Source organism: Odocoileus virginianus, chromosome 31 (genome assembly GCF_023699985.2).
Source record: "Odocoileus virginianus isolate 20LAN1187 ecotype Illinois chromosome 31, Ovbor_1.2, whole genome shotgun sequence".
Lineage (NCBI taxonomy): Eukaryota > Metazoa > Chordata > Mammalia > Artiodactyla > Cervidae > Odocoileus > Odocoileus virginianus.
In genome coordinates this window covers 10,334,061-10,357,404 of record NC_069704.1, presented here as the reverse complement: position 1 = coordinate 10,357,404, position 23,344 = coordinate 10,334,061, and the positions used below count along the sequence as shown (strand labels likewise).

At 41.3% G+C, this 23,344-nt stretch overlaps 2 protein-coding genes across 2 annotated transcripts in view; one reads left to right on the top strand and one right to left on the bottom strand.

Moving 5' to 3' along the window:
- The window catches only part of KIAA1958 (KIAA1958 ortholog), a 155,883-nt gene extending 139,234 nt beyond the window's left edge, over positions 1 to 16,649 (top strand). Inside the window, exon 4 of the mRNA XM_020905345.2 lies at positions 13,493 to 16,649. Within this exon, the coding sequence (XP_020761004.2) occupies positions 13,493 to 13,549 (57 nt within the window). The 3' untranslated portion in view covers positions 13,550 to 16,649. The remainder of the gene's footprint in view (positions 1 to 13,492) is intronic.
- INIP (INTS3 and NABP interacting protein) lies at positions 6,466 to 22,004 on the bottom strand. Its single transcript, XM_020905349.2, has 5 exons — positions 21,865 to 22,004; positions 20,508 to 20,590; positions 10,695 to 10,797; positions 8,538 to 8,628; positions 6,466 to 7,203 (listed from the first exon to the last, which is right to left on the bottom strand). Exons 2-5 carry the CDS (start codon positions 20,530 to 20,532, stop codon positions 7,108 to 7,110), a joined length of 315 nt encoding a protein of 104 aa, XP_020761008.1. The 5' UTR covers positions 20,533 to 20,590; positions 21,865 to 22,004; the 3' UTR covers positions 6,466 to 7,107.
- Positions 22,005 to 23,344: the final 1,340 nt, after the last annotated feature.

Sequence of the window (23,344 nt, the reverse complement as noted above, 5' to 3'; positions counted from 1 at the left end):
CTTACATTTTTAAAGTATCAAGTTAGCCAAAAAGTTCAAAGGAACTCTTTGGCCAGCCGAATATCAGTCTGGCTGCTGTGTTGAAATTCTCAACCATGAGGTGAGATGAAGAAGGCCAGTTAGAGGGGCTTCCCAGGTGACGCTAGGTAAAGAACCCACCTGCCAGTGCAGGAGACGTAAAAGACACAGGTTCAATCCCTGGTTCGGGAAGACCCCCTGGAGAAGGGAATGGCAATCCACTCCAATATTCTTGCCTGGAGAATCCCATGGACAGAGGAGCCTGGTGGGCTGCAGTCTATAGGGTGACAGAGTCAGACACAACTGAAGCGACTTAGCACACATACATATAGTAGTCTAGGTATATGATGTTGGTGGCTTGGATCAAGATGATAGCAGTGGAACTCTTGGAGAGGAAGAGGGATATCTGTCTCCAGGTAAGGAGGATGGCTCAAGTGGTGACTAGAAAAGGGGGAAGGCAGTCTCTGGAACCCAGGATGTCCTCTGGAACCCTGGGAGACTAGGGTATTAGTTCACACCAAAGTGTTTGGCTGTATCCCCAGGACAGTAGCAGGGATAACGCAGGGCAGAAGGCAACTCTGGAGTAGGACACAAGAACTCATGGAAGGTGAGGGGGCGCCCAGGCAGGACACTTGGCGGTGGCGATGTTGGACTCTTTAAGGGGAAGAAGGAGCGTGCATTTTTAAGAAGTGAATTTTGAAAGAAAATAAAGTTGCAATGGTCAGGGATCCAGACATTAGGTGAACCTGCAGTCGGGATGCAAACCCCTGATCTGCCCTGCTGAGAGACACCAGAGACCTGTAGACCTTGAGAGGAAGGCAGGAACTAGGAAGAGCTCCCACATATAGATGTATTTTGGTGACTGAACCAAAGGGATTCCAGAGATCACAGCAGGGTATCATCAGGAAAGGACACATCATTGTGGGAGGGTTGGGGTCTGCAGGTGCATGGCGGGAGGCTGAACTGCAAGGAAGGGAAGCCCTGGCAGCTCACTCTGGTGTTGACTAAGAGCAGAAGGCTGGGAGTGGAGGCAGCACCCGAGGTGAGGTGGGAGGAGTTCTGCTCTCTCACCCGATAGCTGTGTGCCTAAAATATCACTTAGCAAGTTCATACATCTTGTGTTTCAGTTCAGTTCAGTCGCTCAGTCATGTCTGACTCTTTGCAACCCCATGGACTGCAGCACGTCAGGCCTCCCTGTCCAGCACCAACTCCCCGAGTTTACTCAAACTCATGTCCATCAAGTCAGTGATGCCATCCAACCATCTCATCCTCTGTCATCCCCTTCTCCTCCTGCCTTCAATCTTTCCCAGCATCAGGGTCTTTTCAGATGAGTCAGCTCTTCACATCAGGTGCCCAAAGTATTGGAGTTTCAGCTTCAGCATCAGTCCTTCCAATGAATATTCAGGACTGATCTCCTTTAGGATGGACTGGTTGGATCTCCTTGCAGTCCAAGGGACTCTCAAGAGTCTTCTCCAACACCAAGGTTCAAAAGCATCAATTCTTCAGTGCTTGGCTTTCTTATGGTCCAACTCTCACATCCATACATGACCACTGGAAAAACCATAGCTTTGACTAGACAGACCTTTGTTGTAATGTCTCTGCTTTTTAATATGCTGTCTAGGTTGGTCATAGGTTTTCTTCCAAGGAGCAAGAGTCTTTTAATTTCATGGCTGCAGTCACCATCTGCAGTGATTTTGGAGCCCAGAAAAATAGTCATCCACTGTTTCCACTGTTTTCCCATCTATTTGCCATGAAGTGATGGGACTGGATGCCATGATCTTAGTTTTCTGAATGTTGAACTTTAAGCCAATTTTTTCACTCTCTTCTTTCACTTTCATCAAGAGGGTCTTTAGTTCTTCTTCACTTTCTGCCATAAGGGTGGTGTCATCTGCACATCTGAGGTTATTGATATTTCTCCTGACAATCTTGATTTCAGCTTGTGCTTCCTCCAACCCAGCATTTCTCATGATGTACTCTGCATATAAGTTAAATAAGCAGGGTGACAATATACAGACGGACTCCTTTTCCTATTTGGAACCAGTCTGTTGTTCCATGTCCAGTTCTAACTGTTGCTTCTTCACCTGCATATAGGTTTCTCAATAGGTAGATCAGGTGGTCTGGTATTCCCATCTCTTGAAGAATTTTCCACATCTTGTGTTTAGATAGCTACTTTAATCTAGCTTAACCAATAATAAGAGCTTATTACCCCCATACATACCCTTCCAAATAGGAAGGGCAGCACTTTAGGAACTGACTCAGCTGTGCAGTTATGTCCTCAAGGACCCAGTTTCTTTTTATTTCTCTGTTGCACCTTTTATGGTGGTGGCTTCATTCTAAGACTGGTTCCACCTCATGGTCACATGATGGCTGCCAAGAATACTCAGGAAAAAAATACATAATTTCCTTTTACACATCTAGAGTGACTCCCTTTTAGTAGTGACCTCAGAAAAATGTATTTACACACACAGAAAAAATATGTTTACATCTCCATATACCCAGCAAACCTCTCCAGCAGTCTCACTGGGGTTGAATTTAGGTAACATGTCCACTCTTGAACCAGTTCTCATGGTCTGTGAAATGCCATGTGTCAGCTGGCAGCATGTGTCAGCAAAAGGCAGTTGTCCTGATCAGTTTGAAGCATGTAAGGCCTACCTGTTGCTGAGACAGTCAGCATATTGGCTGTAATGGGGAAGGGTCATGCTGAATAAAATCTGAGTATTGTTAGGAAGATGGGATTTCCAGGTGACTAGGTAGTAAAGAATCCACCTGCCAGTGTAGGAGACACTGGGGACACAGGTTCAATTTCTGGGTTAGAAAGATACCCTGATGTAGGAAATGGCAACCCACTCCAGTATTCTTGCTTGGAGAATCCCACGGACAGAGGAGCCTGGCAGGCTACAGTCCATGGGGTCGCAGAGTTGGACACAACTGAGCGACTGAGCATGCACACACTATTAGGAAGGGGGAACGAGTTGATTACAAAGAGTGTCTACTCATGCACTGAGCCGTCATGCAGATTGAATGAATACTGTGCGAGGATGCCTTGCTTTTTCTTCCTTAGAAGGTTCTTGGAGGTAGAGCTCTAGAAGAGCTGTGGGAGAGAAGAAAGGCAGATGGGGGTGGAGGGAGGTGAGGAAGCAAAAAATTTGGGTGAAGGATCCAAGAACTAAATGGAAGAGAGAAGAGCTGGATGGGAATAGAGCTGAGGCATGGATATAACCAGAGCATGCCTGTCTGAATTCTCAATAGAAATTGAGAATAAATATTCCTCTGGTGCCTTCCAAGTTCCCCTTTCCCCAGAGCTGATTAGGGCCTAATTGGTTCATCTCTGTACCTGTCTGTGTTTAAAAATGTTCAGTTGCTCCCAGCTGTTATGTCAGGCTAGAGACATTTGCCTCACCCTGGAATTTCACTGAGTACAGCCTGTGTTTGGCCTCATTTCTAACTATTGCCATATTACAATTTATCCAAATCTGTCCATACAAATCCAACCAAACTGGACTTTAGGTTGCTTCACAATGCCCCCTACACCAGCTTTCCTGCCTGCCTTAGTGCAGGTTTTTCCTATGCTGTGAATATTGGTCTACCACCATTCCTGGCTGAATCTCTCATCTTGAAAGCCAATTTCAAATGATTGTTCCCTGAAGGAACCTTCACTAGTCCTTCCACGCTCATGTACTCACTCCTTCCTCACTACTGCTGTGCTGTTAGCCTTTGCTACTAGGGTCGCCTGCTCTAAACTGCCAGATTCTTGAGGACAGCGAAGCTCTCCTCCTCCATCCATGTTCATTCTTTTGTTGTTGTTCAGTTCCTAAGTCATATCTGACTCTGCAACCCCATGGACTGTACCACGCCAGGCTTCCCTGTCCTTCACTCTCTCGAGTTTGCTCAAACTCATGTCCATTGAGTCAGTAATGCCATCCAACCATCTCATCCTCTGATGCCCTCTTCTCCTCCTGCCCTCAGTTTTTCCCAGCATCAGGGTCTTTTCCAGTGAGTCAGTTCTTCGCATCAGGTGGCCAAAGTATTGGAGCTTCAGCTTCAGCATCAGTCCTTCCAGTGAATATTCAGGATTGATTTCCTTTAGGATTGACTGGTTTGATCTCCTTGCTGTCCAAGGGACTCTCAAGTCTTCTCCAGCACCACAATTCATTATTTGCTCATTTAAGAAGATGTGGGTGTCTATTGCACACTAGTCGCTGTGCACTCAGAGGTGAGGGAGTCCTGAGTAAACACTGGTTGGGCTTAATGCTACTGGAGAGCTGATGGGATTCCAACTGGGGGACCAACTGCACTAATGAACTGATGTCCTCTCTGTTGATATGCCAAAGCCTTTGCCTCAACGGGCCTTAAATGCATAGCAAGCATGCCAAAGTAAAGCAAAGAACTGAGACAACTTAATGAGACAAGCTTATAAATTGTTCAGGAAAAAAATAAGCCTTTGAAATTATTGAGTCATTTCAGTTTTTATTCCAGAGTCATACAAAGCACTATCATCTGTATTATTTAGAAGTGGCTTTCAAAACATTTTTGCCATGACTCATAGTATAAAAAAAAAAATACCCTTTACATCAGAATCCAGGTCATATTCATTCATTCCTTTAAGTACTGACCACCTACTATATGCTAAATACTATTCTCAGCAGACTACAGTAGTAAACAGGTAGGAAGTAAGAACAAAAGCCCTTGCTCTCAAAGACCTTACATGCAGGTGGAGCATATGATAAAGTAAGTAAACTCACAAATGCACAGAAAAGGAAGATTCATGAACCAAAACCTCCTATGTACATGCCATATACTCTGATGTTTTCTATTAAAAAAGAAAAAAGCCGGTCACACCCCATTCAGCTATTTAGTTGGCCTCTCAATTTGGTAACGTATTGAGACCTGCACTCTGAAGAATACTGGTCTAGGTAATTTATGAATTAGGCAGTGTGTGTATTCTTCCCCTTTTACAGAGGAGACAGCGTGACAGGTAAGTCTTAAGGTTAAGTGGGTCAGCCACACTCACCTGCAAGCCGAGGAAGCACCACGGGAGCCCACTACCGCCCTCCCCATCATCTGCTGCGGTCCTCCCAGCTGTTGCAGTCCCTACTTTGATGATGAAATCCTGAGCGCTGCCTGGAGCTGACCTCGCCCTGCCAGGGCAGATTGCAGTAGTAACTTCTAGGCCTGACTAGACTGCACGTGCTCAGGTTTCCCGCTCCCGGGCCACGCGCTGGACGCTGCTTCCTCGCTGCTGTATCAGAGTGGGCTCCCTGCACTGCGGCTTCTTTAAGAGCAGGTCTCAACTCACCCCTTCCCCTTAAACCACAGTGCTTTACAGGGCAGGCATTAGTGAATACACATGGAACTGAACTGGAGTTGTAAGGAAAGGCATGGAGGAAGTGCTTACTAGTCAGGACTGGAAGAGTCAGATGTTTAAAAAGGCAGTATCTATTTAAAGGGCTGAGACCAGAAAAGATACCACTGGGAAAAAGATCTTTTCACCCAGGTTATAAAAGTTACATGTTTGGTAGAAGCACCAATAGTATAAAAACTATTCAATCCAAAAATGTTATCTCCCCAGCATCAGTAGATTTAGAATGATGCCAGTGGCTCAGGGATTGCACAGAAGTAACTTACATCAATTCAAGAAAATGAGGACAAGGAGGGCCAAGGCTGGCTGCGTGAGCCGGAGACAGGCAGAGGCAAAGGCCCGGGCGCTCGCCAGCGGTAGGAGAAAGGGCGCCTCTGCCGTAACGGGGACCGTTACAATGCGGACAGCTGCCAACTCACCCAGATGAGGCAACCAGTCCCAGTTCTCCACAGAGAGAATCTAAATGGCACAGCCCTATCTACAACTGCCCACTCCTGCTTCGTACAGTTTGGGTGAGATGGGGCTGAGTGCCTGGAACAAATGCCTAAGGGAAGGAAGGAGAATCTGTTCAAAAAGGGACATGAACTTTGTCTATTTCTTGACTCAAACTGTAACTTCCAGCTTAAAATCTCATCCTACCACCAGAGAGGATGGGGGCTTAAGGCCAAGATGAGGTCAGTTATGGAAAATACTATATCTGTGATACAGTACAAAACATAATTTCAATCCTATTAAAAGTAAAAAAAAAATACCATTAGCTAAATGACCTCTAAGGTTCAGGGACCTACATATGTATGGATTTTTAGATATCAAGAACACTGAATTCTCTAGGCCATGATTTTCAGACTTTATTTTGAATTAGAGACACTAATTCCGTAGGACTAAGGTCAGTTGTGGGGACTGCATATTTAAGTAAGCATCCTGGATTCTGTTTAAAGATGCATCATGTTGAGAAACTTGCTTGACCTAATTCTTTTCTCTTTAACAGAAAAGGGGCGCAACTTTGTTTCTGATTAGAGCAAAAATGGGCAATAAAACTGTTCAGGCCACCATTTATGTAGTGACACTAAATAAGAGCATGTACAATATTTACAACTGTATTTCTTATTGTTTTTAATAGCATTTAGTCACATAATTTACAGCGGCATAGATTTATAAAAGGTATTTACGACTGGCAGGTAATTTACTCGCATCTCGGGTTTTCTTTTAAAATTGAGAATAGGCAAACTAGTTACCAGTTAAAGGATATTTTAGGATATGATGACTATAAACACAAAAGGTACACTGATATCAATTCTATAAACAGCAAATGTGAATGTAACTTAAGCCTACTGGTTCACATTTTTAAAAAGCACCCTCATTTGTTCATAAAGTACTTTAAATGGTTCTTGAAAGTCTACTGCAGACATGATATATTCAGTCCAACTAGTTTGGGAGGTGGGTTGTGTGACCACATCCACTTTGGGGTCTGATTCAGAATTAAAAATCAAACTGCCTTACACACAGATTATAGTCCTGAGCAGCAGCATCAGTTCCCAGATAATACAGCTTCCAGAGCTTTCATCATCCTGGTCATTCTCCTTTTTTTGCTTTCACTTATCTTTCTTTTAAAGAAACAAAATATATAAAAAAGTCCACCAAACTTCTGAAAGTCACGGTTTGTACAGCACTGAATGTTAGTGGCTTTGGCATCTGATGTTACCAAGTCACTTCTGTTACAAATATTTTCTTCATTCTGGGTCAAGGCGAGGTAAAACAGGAAGAATGAGATTCCCAAATGCAGAATCTTGAGTTATGAAGTATCCTGATGAATGTGCATGTGCATGCTAAGAAAGTTTAAAAAAAAAAAAAAGAAAAAAAGGCAATTTAGTTATTAAGAGTCACAGTTCTTCAACCAAGGCATTAAAATTACTTACCCTTTCCTAGTGCTTAAGACCAAATTTGTTTTAAAAGCCAGTTCTGCTGCTGCTAATTTTGTTTAAATACACAGAAGATCTACAATAATAAAGAATTCACATTAACAAGTTACACCAGGTACTAACTTATCCTCCCTACTCTCTTCCTTGTGGTTCTCATTAGTCAATCATTGAGTCAAAGACGTGAATTACTTTGTTCCTGGAAGTGGGGAGGAAAACTATCAACAAGGTCCCAGGGTGCTCTGCTCTTGGTCAATAAAGCAGGAGTGAGAAAGGGCAGAAGTTGGAAGGAGAAGGGGGAAGGCAGCTGATTACTGGTGATTAAGATGCCAACATTTTGTAGAGAATGCTGGAATGTAAATAACAAAACCACCAGTGATGTCCTTTGTCACTAAACAAAGGACTGTTTATACGTGGTCTAAAGGGAGATGATCTTTAATGTAATGTCCCTTGCAATTCTGAGATTCTAAGGCTTGAAAGCATCAGTAATGATGTCTTGTCCAGAATCTCTGAGAATCTTAAATTATCCAAGATCAATGAAATACCAAAACTGTTCATCACAGTCAATTTTTTTAAGATGATGGGTTGTCAGATTTCCATATTAAGAGTTAAGTCTTGCTCAGTCATGTCCAATTCTTTGCGACCCTACAGACTACAGCCTACCAGGCTCCTCTGTCCATGGGATTCTCCAGGCAAGAATGCTGGAATGGGTTGCCATGCCCTCCTCCAGAGGATCTTCCCAACTCTGGGATCAAACCTTTGTCTCTTATGTCTCCTGCATTGGCAGGTGGGTTCTTGACCACTAGCACCACCCAAAACAGATATGCTGACCATTAAAAAAAGAATCCAAGCAACAATAAATCAGTAAGACTGTCAAAGGACGCAATGGCATGACCAATTTGAAAAATATATGTGTACTATTAAACTAGCCAGCCAGTTCAACTTCTTGAGCTCATTCAGGCCGTCCAAATATCCTTTTGTGCACGAGCAGTCTCTTGCCAGGTGCAGCCAAGAGTCAATCATGACCACGTCAATGCCATAAAAGATACTTTCATTACTCCTGTAACACTTTCATTGGTCCTTCAAATCCTCTGGGCATGACTGAATGTCAGCAAACCACTGCAATTATGTACGGGACATTTTTACTGAGATTGCTCCACTGAAATACAAAATAAGAACTGTGCTGTTTTCCAAGCCCCAGGAAGTCTCCGGTGAGACAAGAATGTCAGTCACACTTTTCTCACCTGCAAAGCTGCCTTCTGCTGGGCTGCAATATGCTGCTGCTCAGCGTGGTCCCGGAAGTCCTTGTTGAGAGCGGGTCTCGAGAGCGCAATGCTAAAGTGGGAATCTTAGTTACTTGACTATTTAGAGACTCCTTTACGTCTGAATCACATTTTTCATTAGATATTCTATATAGGAATTATTTACAAAAAAAACCCCACAAACTTCCTGAATAAGTCTTTTTTCCTGTTTACATTAATTTATATGGAAATGCCCATATTATTTACTAGAGCTTCAGATTATCTCCTTTTTATCAAAGATTTTTGGTCTTCTGCTTTCAAACTGATTTGACGTACTCTGGTCTATCATAAAGTTACATTTATGATGAAAACTAAACAGCTGACTATTTCAAGCAGATGGTAGGGCATATGAAGGCAGGGTTCAAACCTGAAACATTTGAAGAAATTTATGGTTCAGTAGGACTGGAGGTCAGGGCTGGAGAGGGGAGAAGTGGGTTGTCAAAAAATGAGTCTAGGAAGGAAGGCAGGTACCAGGACATGTACAGCCTTGTGAAAGAAATCAAGAAATCCGATTCCTAGGCCAGGAAATTAAACATAAGTGAATGATAAATGCTTGGAGACGGAAGTGAGAGGGAATAATAAAGTTCACATTTCTGACTTTGATTACTAGTAGATCTATACCACTCATGGTAACAAGTAAGCCAAGAATACGGTCAGTGTGGAACACACCCCAAGTGTGAAATGCCTGTAGGACATCAAAGTGCAGATGTCCAGGAGGCAGTCTGGTACTTGAGAGAGGAATGGGCTAGAGATGTGAGTGTGTCAGAGTTATCAGCACATAAAGAACAGGCTGTGAAAGTGGATGCAGCTGTCCAGTGAAAAGACGCACACTGGGCAACCGGGTCTAGAACAGAACTCGGAGGAATACCAACATTCAAGAGACAGGCAGTGGAGAAATGTCTAAAATAGACACCAAGACGGTGTAACAGTGAATGAATGGAAGCCAAGAAGAGTATTTTAAGGAGGGAGGGAGCTGTATACAATGGAATAAAAAAAATAAAAAGCTTGTCATTTGTGATGGCAAATACCATATGAGCTCACTTATAATGTGGAATCTAAAAAACAAAACAAAAACAGACTTCTATATACCTGAATCTAACACAATATTGTGTATCAAGTATACACCAATAAAAATTAAAACAAAAAATTAACCAATAATAATAAAAAAATAAAACAGACTCACAGATAAACAGGTGGTTAACAGAGGGGAGGGGTGTGAGGTGGGATAAACAAGTAAAGGGGATTAAGAGGCACGAACCCATTAGAAAATAAAGAGGTCATAGGAATGTAATATGCAGCATAAGAAATATGATCAACAACACTGTAATAACTTTGTGTGGTGACAGATGGTTACTTACTGTAGTGATCAGACCACAATGTTTGCAGATGTCAAATCATTATGCAGCGAACCTGAAGCTAACATAATATTGCACAGTAACTACATTTAAATTTTTAAAAAGGAAGAAATCAGTGGTTTCAAATAATGCTAAGCAGTCTAACAAGAAAAGGGCTTTGGTTCACCAGATTTAGCTACAAGGAAGTTACAAGTGACCTAGGCTCCAATCTGTTCTTTGGGGCTAGGGTGGGGAGGCCTGGAAGTCAGACTGTAGTGGGCTAAGGAGTCAATAAGTGAGCGAGCAAAGATGAGTAGGTACAGACAACTCCTTTCAGAGATCTGCCTGAAAGAGAGAAGGGGAAGTTAAGGTGGTGGCCGAATGGAATAATGGCTATCAGGGAAGAGATTTAAGATGGCAGAAATGAAATAAAGATCATTAAGCTACCTCCATTTTACCTACTTGGCATAATGCTTAAAAAGTGGGACATTAACAATAATTTCATGAATAACAACAGCCAAAAAACACAAAACTCTTTTCTTTTTTTGAAAGTAGGCTGTAAAGAAAATTAAATATTCTGATTAGAATTAAAATATTTAAAATCTAATCAATTTTTAAAATCTAATTTTTTCAAATCCAACTAGGAAATAAAACTTCACATATTAAATTCCAATGTTAAAGAAACAAATCACTGCCAACCAATTTTAGTTCTGTCCAAGATACTTTTTATATCACTAAATATAAAAACCAGATTATTCTTCTATACCTAGCTCCAGGATGATTTGTTGAAGATTGGTTCTGCATTAGTAATTTTCTTTTTTCTTTGTCCAGTTCTGCCAAGATTGCAACTCTATTTTTGTTTTGAAAACCTAAAATAAGAGAGGGGGTGGGGAATGAGAAAGAAAGAAAACAGATTAGAGCTATTTTATAAGTCTAGGCTACCTAGAAATCCAGAAAGCAAAATTTTATTCTCTAACATGATAATGAACTACTAGTAAGCAGTTTTCCCTGTCTCTCTATTGCCTGTTTTCAACCAACTGTAACAGCATTATATGCAGATAAAAGCAAAGTATAATACTGACTGAGGACTTTTAAGACTTAGTTCTACAGAATTTTAATCACCAAAGATGGCTAACAGCATCTGTTTCTTAAATCTCTGTGGCCCCAGATTCTGCAGGGACCAGTCTCCATCTTGCTCAGTCAATCTCTGAAGTGGAGATTTTCTTAGTTCTCAGTTTTAGGAGTCTTTATGAATGCCTCTTTCATGGAAGTGGAAAGCATGAAAAGTACTAGATATACTCAGGTCAAAACAGTATTTCTTTTTCTCAACTGCTTTCATTCAGAAATGACACACACAGCCTTTCAAGGAACAAGTCAAAGAATTGCAACTGACTAGCAAACAGTTCTGGGAGAGAAATAGAACATAACTGAAAGGGAAAGGCTACGGTCAGGTCTATTAGGCTCTTATTTTCTGATCTTGTCTGATGTCCAAAAATTGTACTTCCTTCTTGAGTTTTCAAAAATAATTTATATGTCAGTTTTTGCACAAAACATTTACTATATTATAGACATATATAGTCAACAGAACTTAAGTAACAATAATAGCTTATTTCAAATTTGAAACTTAAGGCAAAAAACTAGGTAGTCTATTTGTTACGTGAAGTGTGTTATGCTTAATCGCTCAGTTATGTCTGGCTCTTTGCGACCATATGAACTATAGCCCTCCAGGCTCTTCTGTCTGTGGGATTTTTCAGGCCGGATTACTGGAGCAGGTTGCCATTTCCTCCTCCAGGGGATCTTCCCAATCCAGGGATTGAACCTGAGTCTCCTACATTGGCTGGCAGATTCTTTACCACTGAGCCACCCGGGAAGGTGTGTTATGTGAAGTAGTTAAGTATAATTTTCTAAAGCAGGATTCTCCCACTGTCAAGGTTTGCACAAACTTAACTCAAAGGCATAGATATATAAAAGTTAACTTCTATTACAATCACTACATGAACTGTTTTTTAACACAAACTATCTCTTGCCATAATTCAGCATTTTACTTTTATGTTATTTTACATGTATTTTAAAGTTAAAGGTAACTTTTACATTCTTAGAAGCATGAAGGTAATAAAACATATCTCATGTACAGTAGGAAGTACTTACTATTTCTTTATAACTAAACTTTTTCCTAGTAAAATTATTTTATAATAATGCAGCACACTCTAAAAGTTCCACTTTTAGAACTATAACTCTGTCTCCATTCACAATCATATGTACTTTCATTTCCACATTCATTTATAAAAACATTTTAATACTACACATTTCTGTGTCACTAAAAATATTCTGGAGTAACTAGCATTACATCAAATTGCACTTAAACCCTAACAGATAATAATTCACTTTGTGTGAATAGTTCTATGACACTTAAACAAGGACTAATAGGAAATCTTTTTATTGAAAAAAATCTAAAACTAAAGAATGAAAATTACTGTTTGATAAGTGGGATTATGGATAATCTACTTTCCAATTACAGTTATTATACTGCTTTCATAACAATGATTATTTTTAAGGATATTTTAAAAATTCAAATTCTTTCAAGTAGTTATCTTACAAGCTATATACTCTTCACAACTCTACAGTAAATCAAACTACATCATCCTAAGACAGCTGTTCAGGGGAGGCCCCCTGGTGGCCCACTGTCAGCACTGCGCACTCTGGCCGCCGTGGCCGCCGCCCGACCCCTGATCGGGTAACTGAGACCCTGCAAGCTGCTCAGGGTGTCCCGGCCTCAAAAACCAACCAGCTGTTTAGTCCTGGAGGAGTCCATTCCTCCAGTTAGTTTATTGGTTTACTAATAAACCATTAGTTTAACATGTTTTAAGTTATTTATTGTGTATAAATGACATACATACAGGCACTAAGGCAGATGCTAAGAATGTAATGATGTGTCACAACTTGACTTCATTCTAGCTCTCATGGTTCTTAAAACATTCCAGTGAAGATAGAGATTATCAAATAATGACACAGATGAATGTATAACTGGAGTCTAAGATGAGCAGTCTGAAATAAAGAAATAGAGTTCTACAAGCATGTTCAACAATCACTGTAGGACTCAATGTTGAGTCAGCCTGACTGAGACTGGAAGGAGGGGAGCAGTGTCACAGCAGTCTCCCCCAGAAGGAATGCTTGAGCTGAACTGTGAGATTAATTCATTTACTTAGGGATGGAGGGACAAAATAACCCCGCCCCTGGTAGAAAGATCACGGAAGCTACAAGGTTGAGAACAGACTAGATAAGAGGAAAAGAGCCAGCAGAACAAGCTAGAGATGAGAGGTTGTTTATGGCCAGAGAGGTGAACAGACATGACACACCCAAGAGCTTTTTAGGTGGTTAAACCCACCGGACAATGAGAGAGTCAACATGAAGTAAGGAATAAGGAATAAGGTGTCAGGGATGATTCTGAGGTTTCTGGCTCATGTAGTTAAATGGTACATTATTTCTATTGCTGCTGTTAAAAAAAAATGACGACAAACTTAATGGCTTAAAGCAACAAGAATCTATTCTCTTTCCGTTCTACAGGTCAGTAATCTCACTGGGCTAAAATCAAGAGCTGCAATTCGTTTCTGGACGCTCTAAGAGAGAATTTCCCTGCCTTTCTCCATCAGACACGATGAGTTCCATCAGAACTCAGACCTGCCTGAGTTCCCTGGCTTGTGGTCCCCTTTCTCCCACTGCAAAGTCAACAATATTGCACCCTCTAACCCTTCTTCTGTGGTCATTTCTCTCTGACACAGCCAGGGAAAAGCTCCCTGCTTTTAAAGACTCAAGTGACTAAAATAGACCCACCTGGATAATCTAGGATAACCTTTCCATCTCAAGGCCCTTAACCTTAATTAACCACAGGGGCAAAATTCTGTCTGCCATGTAAGGTAACAAGTCACAGGTCCCGGGGGTTATGATGTGGGTGTTTTTTGGTGTGTGTGTGTGGGGGTGTGATGTGGGTGTTTTTTGGTGTGTGTGCGGGTGTGGGTGTGATGTGGGTGTTTTTTGGTGTGTGTGTGTGTGTATGTGTATGTTCAGTCATGTTCAACTCTTTGCGACCCCATGGACTGTAGCCCGCCAGGCTCCTCTGTCCATGGAATTTTCCAGGCAAGAATATTGGAGCAAGTTGCCAATTTTTTGGAGGGTAGGCAGGCAGAATTATTCTGCCTCCTTAATGATACATAAAATGTATTCAGTGGTTCAAGCTTATACTAATTCAGGAGAGACTGCCTGAGTCTAGATCTTGGCAGAATAAAAAATATAACATTATTAACATGAATTAGTTAGTAGCAGTATCTGGTCTTCTAGATAGCTAGTTAATGGCAAACACTTCCTATAACTTGCAAGATTAAAAATTATTCAACTCTTTAAAAAAATTATTCAACTTTTAGCCACCTTTTAGAATTTACTGAAAACAGATCAAGGAAAAGAATAAGCCCTGATGTCTGCTCAGGTGATCTCCCTGTGTTCAAGTTCTTTCTCTCTGAGACCCCAAGCACTTACCCTTTTAAGCTACTGCCTCTTTTTCTATCCATTGAGGTTCCTTGTCTTCATCAGTGGCTAAATAAGATGATGAAATCTCTTCTGCTTGAATCACCCTTTCCTCCTCACTCATTTTCCTTTTCCTCTTACAGATAAACTCATTTCCCTGAGCTTATTTATAATAAATAGTTTTAGTATTTTTACATTTTATATTTTATTTTAGAGTTCATAGTAAGGATTTTCTGCTTAATAACAGATGCATAAGAGATACAAAAATAAAAATGAGATCTTTTGCCCCTAGTCTAGAGCTCCCAATTTTTCTTGGATGCTATAATTAGAGTGTTCTAACCCACAGCAAAAGTGCAGTGTGGGAAACAATCAACAGGGAACTTGGGCACAGATTCAATTTGGGTTCTCATCTCAGTACTACCAGTTACTATTTAATATTGGGAAAATTACCTCACTATGCAGGATCGATGGGCATAACAATGACAACTTTGAAGGATGGTTACATGAAATATAGTAAATATAAATAAAATACCTAGCATACTGTCTGCCACGTGGTTCAGTTCAGTTCACTCAGTCATGTCCAACTCTTTGCGACCCCATGAACTGCAGCACGCCAGGCCTCCCTGTCCATCACCAACTCCTGGAGTCCACCCAAACCCATGTCCATTGTGTCGGTGATGCCATCCAACCATCTCATCCTCTGTCGTCCCCTTCTCCTCATGCCCTCAATCTTTCCCAGTGTCAGGGTCTTTTCAAATGAGTCAGCTCTTCACATCAGGTGGCCAAAGTATTAAAGAGTTTCAGCTTCAACACCAGTCCTTCCAATGCTTACTAAATACTAGCTATTACTTTTATTATCACTTAGTGTTCTCTATCATTTCGATTGTTAACCTCACTAGATTCTTAAAAAAAAATTTTTTTTCATTTATTTATTTGGTTGTGCTGAGCCTTAGTTGAGGCATGTGGGATCTAGTTCCCTGACCAGGGATCGAACCTGGGCCCCCTGCATTGGGAGCCCAGAGTTTTAGCCACTGGACTACCAGGGAAGTCTCCTCACTAGATTCTTGTCAGCCCCATTCTGACAATTCTCTTTCAGTAAACAGGTTTCTATTACAAAGGGTACAACTGATTAGTATAGCTTTCTAGGTTACACTCACATGACTGGCCTCCCAGGTCAGTCTGAATGGACCTGGGGATCACAAGCTCTCTTTTACTATACAAACAATCTCACTCTAGATCACATAACACTCTGCCTCAATTCAGTTTCATTCCTATTTGAACCTGGGCCTATAGATCAATTCCAGCATCAGAAAACTACTGTAGTGCCTTTGCCTTGGCAATAAAAAATGAGACAAAAAGAAATCTAGCTTTATTTACTTAAAAATCTAGCTTTAAAAAACCAACTCCAAATTGTGTCTTTGCAGACATGTAATAATAAACATATCTGTTATTTAAAAAAAAATTGTGTCTTTGCATCCACACACTCATCTTTAAGAAAGGTACAAATACAAGAATTTTAAGGTGATTTTTATGCATCACTAGGAAAAATTCTTAATTGAGAGGTAGCATACCTTACTACAAGCCTGAAGGGTAAATTTGCTTTCCTTCTGGACCATAGATGGTTTAGGTACTTGGGTCTGAGGTCACCAAGACACCTCCCAGGAGCTATGCTACTCCAGTCCTATACAGCATCCTGAAATCACAGCTAAGAACATCCAAAGAGGCCCCAAATCAATAGTTCCCATCACTGGATTGCAGGAATTACAGTTATTACTCGAAGCATTATGAGATAACTATAAAAGAATTAAAAGAACTAGGATGTTACTTAGTTTTTCACCAGGTTTCTCTGTGTAGCTGAAATCAGGTTAGACCAATCTCCCAACTGCCAACACATGATCACAGGACTCTGATATTTACCAGTCATGAGAGCCTCTTTCCACAGGAATGGTATCTTGGCCAAATTCCAGTTTGACAATCTGCCTCTACATATTAAATTCTCAAAATGTTACTTATCAATCAAATAATTATTATGAACCCATCAAATGTTCCACACTATGATGAATGCTAAGGTGAAATGAGAGACTTCAGTAACTGTCTGCCAAGAGCTTGTGAAATTGAGCAATTCAGATTGCTACTATAGTATGATAAACTGCTAGATCTAAAAGATCGCCCATCCCCTACAGTAGAGACATTAACAAATCACACCACACAGATGAAGATTTTCATAAAAGTCATTATTCTTTCAGTTATTATTGTAAGATAATTATGGAACTTTGTCTTCAATCTTTATAATAAGTAGTTCCAATACACATAAACAGTACAGAAGTAATTTAACATAAAGAGTAAAATGCGGTAGCTCCAAATAAATAGTTTATTTTCCCTGAGAGTCTTGGAGTCTACAGAACATGATATGGACTCCCTCTGCTGGTGTCTAATAGCAGCAGCTCATGACACCAAAAAAATCACTGACAAAAGAGCAACAAAAGTCAAAGAACTAATCTAAATTTGTTTCTGTCTAGGGGATGTTTCATAGTGGATTTGACTATGGATCAATCAAAGGCAACAGTAAAAATGATTGTGCTTTATTCCAACTGCTTAAAAAAATTATAAATCTCGAATATCTGTGCTATTACAACAGAAGGATAAAAATATATATTTTGTTTTCATTTGGACTTCATGGTGTGACTTTGAGAAGCATATTTTCTCTCCAAAATGCATTTCTCTTAGTTTCATTTTGGTTCAAATTTTAATCTGAATCCCTATAACCTGTTGAAAAGAAGAGGTCAGAGACCACAGGGGAATGCTGACCTGTAATGAGTCCACAGAACACACAAGTCACTCTTAGACATTTGAGAGAACAGAACTGTATTAGCTGGTTATACCCAGTAAAGCTGTCACCACAGCTAGTTTTTTACAATACCACACTTCTGGAAAGGGCTTCCCAGGTGGCTTGGTGGTAAAGAATCTGCCTGCCAAGGCAGAAGACTCAGATTCAATCCTGGGAAGCATTCCCTGGAGAAGGAAATGGGAACTCACTCCAGTATTCTTGCCTAGAAAACCCCATGAACAGAGGAGCCTGGCAGGCTGAAGTCCATGGGGTCACAAAGTGTTGGACGCAACTTAGCAACTAAAACTTTCACACCCAGGATGGATTTTCTAATTCCAAGTACCCTTTGAGGAACTGCCCCATTTTACTGCCTTGTGTAAAAATAAAGACTATTGTTTAAGATTAAAAAAAAAAAGTGAGCAAGATTTCAGCTGCTGTAGCCCAACGTAAAGGAGACAAGAGTTTGTTTGGAGTATGAGTTGAGCCAAGCCATCTGATAGAACAAAAATCACATTTCAGAGGAATATAACAGAATCCACGGACTCTGTAATGTATTAGTCATAGTACCCAGGATTTCATAACAAATCACTTAGTAAGAAACTTGGGCTTCCCTTGTGGCTCAGCTGGTAAAGTATCCACCTGCAATGTGGGAGACCTGGGTTCGATCCCTGGGTTGGGAAGGTCCCCTGGAGATGGGAAAAGCTACCCATTCCAGTATTCTGGCCTAGAGAATTCCATGGACTGTACAGTCTATGGGGTCACAAAAAGTCGGACATGACTGAGCGACTTTGACTTACAGTACGAAAAAGAAAAATGTGACCCATACTCAAAAAAAAAAAATGCAGTCAACAGAAACCAACTCCAAAGTGATTGATTTAGGTGATGTAATTAGCAGTGACACAGAACCTGTATCTAGACTCTTAAAAAAAAACCCGATAATAAAAATAACCCAATTTTTAAAAAAATGAGCAAAAGGAAGTCTGACCAAACACTTAACAAAGATTTGCGATGGCCAATAAGCACATTATAAAGTGCCCAACATTTGTCATCAGGGAAATGAAAGCTAATACCACAATGAGATGTCACTTTACACCCTCTAAAATGGCTAAAATTGAAAAGACCAACAGTGCTCTATATGGAGCAACTAGAATTATCACACTTTACTAGAGGGAATGTAAAGTACACTCCACTCCTAGCTATTTATCCAAATATCTGCAAAAAGACTGACAAATATTCGAAGCAGCTTTATTCACAATGACCCAAACTGATAGAACCCCAAAGTCTCCAAAAAGGAAAATGAATAAGGAAACTGTGGTAAATTCATGCAATGGAATACTAGTCTGCAATAAAAAAGAATGAACAATTGATACATGGCACAACATGGATGATTCTCACAGACAGTATAGTGAGTGTGAGCTGGACACAAACATGTTTATATGACGTTTAAAATGAAACATGACCAAGATTAATTTAAAAATAAGATCTGTCAAATGGACACTTAATTTTGGTATGGAGAGGAAAAGGGAAGTTTGTTTCAATTTTTCAAGTAGGTTTATAAATCTGTAATTTTCACTTACAAGGTGGAACTGAATACTTTCTGGAGATTAAACTTTGCTTTTGAAAACTTACTTTTAAACTAAACAAAAACTCCTTACTTGGGATGTATCTAACTTGATTTGCTTTAGGGAGCTCTTAATACAGATGAAATGTGTATGGAAAGTTTTTCAAGCAAATGAAAATAAAGGCATGGATATGGCCCAATGACAATATTAACTTCTTTAAAAGTGGTTCTGATCTCAAGTAAGAAAGTAAGAGAAGAAATGTCAGAGGAGGACCTAAGGTTTACAATGTAAGCAATATTAACACAGATTAAAATACAGGATTTAGATATTCAACCTGGATTTAGGAAAGACAGAAAAACCAGAGATCAATTGCCAACATCTGCTGGATCATTTAAAAAGCAAGAGAGTCCCATAAAAACATCTACTTCTGCTTCATTGACTATGCCAAAGCCTTTGACTGTGTGGACCACATCAAACTCTGGAAAATTCTTACAGAGATGGGAATACCAGACCACCTAACCGGAGAAATCGATACAGGTCAAGAAGCCAACAGTTAGAACTGGACATGGAACAACAGACTGGTTCCAAATTGGGAAAGCAGTATGTCAAGGCTTTATATTGTCACTCTGCTTATTTAACTTATATGCAGAGTATAGCATGAGAAATGCTGGACTGGATGAAGCACAAGCTGGAATCAAGAGTGCCAGGAGAAGTGTCAATAACCTCAGATATGCAGATGACACCACCCTTATGGCAGAAAGAGAAGAAATAAAGAGCCTCTTGATGAAAGTGAAACAGGAGAGTGAAAATCTGATTTAAAACTCAACATTCAGAAAACTAAGATCGTGGCATCTGGTCCCATCACTTCATGGCAAACAGATGGGGAAACAGTGGAAACTGTGATAGACTTCATTTTTGGGGGCCCCAAAATCACTACAGATGGTGACTGCAGCCATGAACTGAAAAGACATTTGTTCCTTGGAAGAAAAGTTATGACCAACCTAGATAGCATATTAAAAAGCAGAGACATTACTTTGCCAATAAAGGTCCATCTAGTCAAAGCTATGGTTTTTCCAGTAGTCATGTACAGATGTGAGAGTTGGACTATAAAGAAAGCTGAGCGCCAAAGTATTGATGCTTTTAAACTGTGGTGTCGGAGAAGACTCTTGAGAGTCCCTTGGACAGCAAGGAGATCCAACCAGTCCATCCTAAAGGAAATCAGAACTGAATAGTCATTGAAAGGACTGATGCTGAAGCTCCAGTACTTTGGCCACCTGAGGTGAAGAACTGACTCATTTGAAAAGACCCTGATGCTGGGAAAGATTGAAGGCAGGAGGAGAAGGGGACGACACAGGATGAGATGGTTGGATGGCATCACCGACTCGATGGACATGAGTTTGAGTAGACTCTGGGAGTTGGTGATGGACAGGGAGGCCTGGCGTGTTGTGGTTCATGGGGTCGCAGAGTCGGATACGACTGAGCAACTGAACTGACTGACGTATAAACAAAATGTTGGAATTGCTTCAAATATGAGATTTTACTTTGCTAGTCTTTTCTATTTGCAATTCATTTTTAATCCTGGCTACAATAACTGCCCTATGCTAAATTTTCTATCAAAATACTTTGAGGGGAAAAGTTCCTAGTAATAAAAGAAATTCCAGGATGCACTTACCTTGTCCTGAAGGGTTTGCTGCCATCTTCCTATTTTCTGTTTCAACTATGTTCAGGGGTAACTGGGCAGCACTTTACAAACACCTGTAAAAAATAATGTGTACATGCTTATCTTCATCTCTTCAGAAATATATGTCTGAAAGGCACACAACTTAAAGCAAACACCTCAAGTTAATTAGAGGGCTCAGTTGCTTCAGTCATGTTAGACTCTGTGACCTTAAAGCCTGCCAGGCTCCTGTGTCCATGGGATTTTCCAGACAAGAATACTGGAGTGGGTTGTCATTTCCTACTCCAGGAGATCTTCCTGACCCAGGGATGGAACCATCGTCTTTATGTCTCCCTCATTGTCAGATGGGTTCTTTACCTCTAGCACCACCTGGGAAGCCCACTTAATTAGAGAGTGAAAGTCAAATGTTTATTCTTGCAGATGTTGATACCAACAGTTAGCATTACTGTCTTTAATTACATCATTAGGTTATGTTTACCAAATACTACCAAATGTATCAACTAATCGATGCTATCAATGCGATTACAGGGCTAGGAAGCAAAAATCACTCAACTATAGTGCCTTTGGATTCATTTAAGATACCTGCCTAACAACTACTGTGTATACTGCTCAAGGCCTAAAAGGGAAACAAGCCGAATATTTGTCCAGTATATACTCTGTACTCTACACTAAGTAAGATGACTGAAATTAGCTATTTTATCTATCACCACTTTATAAATGGGGAGATTGTGCCCAAGGTGATGAAGTTAGTGCGAATGAGATTAGTTTTAAACTTCGTGCTTTTGAACTAGGCCTTGGATAGATCCCAAATGAGCAAGACCCTACTCTTGCTCTCATGAAATGTACAATCCAGTGGGAAAACACAGTCTCATTCAAGCAACCATACTAAAAAAAGTTTAGCACGCGCTTTTTACAAGGCGTAAACAACGCTCTGTGAGCAGAGACGAACTGCTTCTACTGGCGTGACGAGGTATGCCTTCTAACATGCGCACGAAAGGACAAGAGCTAGTAAACAAATGTCGGTTTTGAACAAAATAATGTTAGGTGTCTCCTGCGGCTTAAGTACAGAGCAGGCGAAACTGGGTTAGGAAGGGAGGAACAAGAGGGCCATCTTGTGATGGGGACGTCAAGCAGGGACGTGACAAGGTTGGACCAGCATCTCAGAAGGGTGCCTGGAGCGTGCGTGGAGGGCTGGCGCAGCGGCTGCGGCTGAGACCCAGGACAACACGGGGAGTGAGTGCTGGGAGGCAACGCTGACGGGGAAGCCACTGTCCTATGGCAAGGGACGGCGGCAGGTCAGCACCGGGGCCACACACCTCCATAACCGGTGTCGCCAGGCGACCCTACTCACCGCGAGGCGGAAGAGCCCAGGACCGCCTAGCCGTCAGGTCGCGTTCTCCAAGGGGGCGCGACCACTTAAAGACCCGCAACTCGAGCTCAACATACAACTCTACAACCTTCCAGCCCCCGCTGCTCTTCCGCCTCCCGATGACTTACCCACGATGGAGCGGAAGTCCCGCCTCCCGCCTGGACCCAACGGCCGCTCCTCACGGTGATTCGTACTTTAACAGCCAACCTCATGCATACGCCACTTCCTTTCGAAAGAGTGGCAGCCAGAGAGGCTCATGGAACTTGCAGGCCGGGGGCGGGGCCAGAAAGGGGCGGGGCGCGCAGGGACGTAGGGGCGGGGCAGAGACAGAATGGGTCCCTAGCACCGCAAGTAACTATTCCGTGCAGACCGCTGGGGGCAGAAAAGCCGCCATCCCAGCAAGTGTGAACCCACCTAGGTTGGGACTGAGGCGGAGCTGCGGTTGGCACGCGGAGAGCGAGCTTTAACAACCATCTTGGGGTTGCGCATCTTAATGTACACAAATCCCGGGGATACTTTTCTACTTTAATTAAACATATAAGCACTAAGCTTATAGATTCTCCAAGCCAGGCTTCAGCAATACGTGAACCGTGAATTTCCAGATGTTCAAGCTGGCTTTAGAAAAGGCAGAGGAACCAGAGATCAAATTGCCAACATCCGTTGGATCATTGAAAAAGCAAGAGAGTTCCAGAAAAACATCTACTTCTGCTTTATTGACTCTGCCAAAGCCTTTGACTGTGTGGATATAAACTGTGGAAAATTATGAAAGAGATGGGAATACCAGACCACCTGACCTGCCTCTTGAGAAACCTGTATGCAGGTCAGGAAGCAACAGTTAGAGCTTGGACATGGAACAACAGACTGGTTCCAAATAGGAAAAGGAGTCCCTCTGTATATTGTCACCCTGCTTATTTAACTTGTATGCAGAGTACATCATGAGAAACGCTGGACTGGAGGAAGCACAAGCTGGAATCAAGATTGCTGGGAGAAATATCAATAACCTCACATATGCAGATGCCACCACCCTTATGGTAGAAAGTGAAGAAGAACTAAAGAGCCTCCTGATGAAAGTGAAAGAGGCGAGTGAAAAAATTGGCTTAAGGCTCAACGTTCGGAAAACTAAGATCATGGCATCCCGTCCCATCACTTCATGGCAAATAAATGGGGAAACAGTGGAAACAGTGGCTGACTTTATTTTTCTGGGCTTCAAAATCACTGCAGATGGTGATTGCAGCCATGAAATTAAAAGACGCTTACTCCTTGGAAGGAAAGTTATGACCAACCTAGACAGCATATTAAAAGCAGAGACATTACTTTGTCCACAAGGGTCCATCTAGTCAAGGCTATGGTTTTTCCAGTGGCCATGTATGGATGTGAGAGTTGGATTATAAAGAAGGCTGAGCGCCGAAGAATTGATGCTTTTGAACTGTGGTGTTGGAGAAGACTCTTGAGAGTCCCTTGG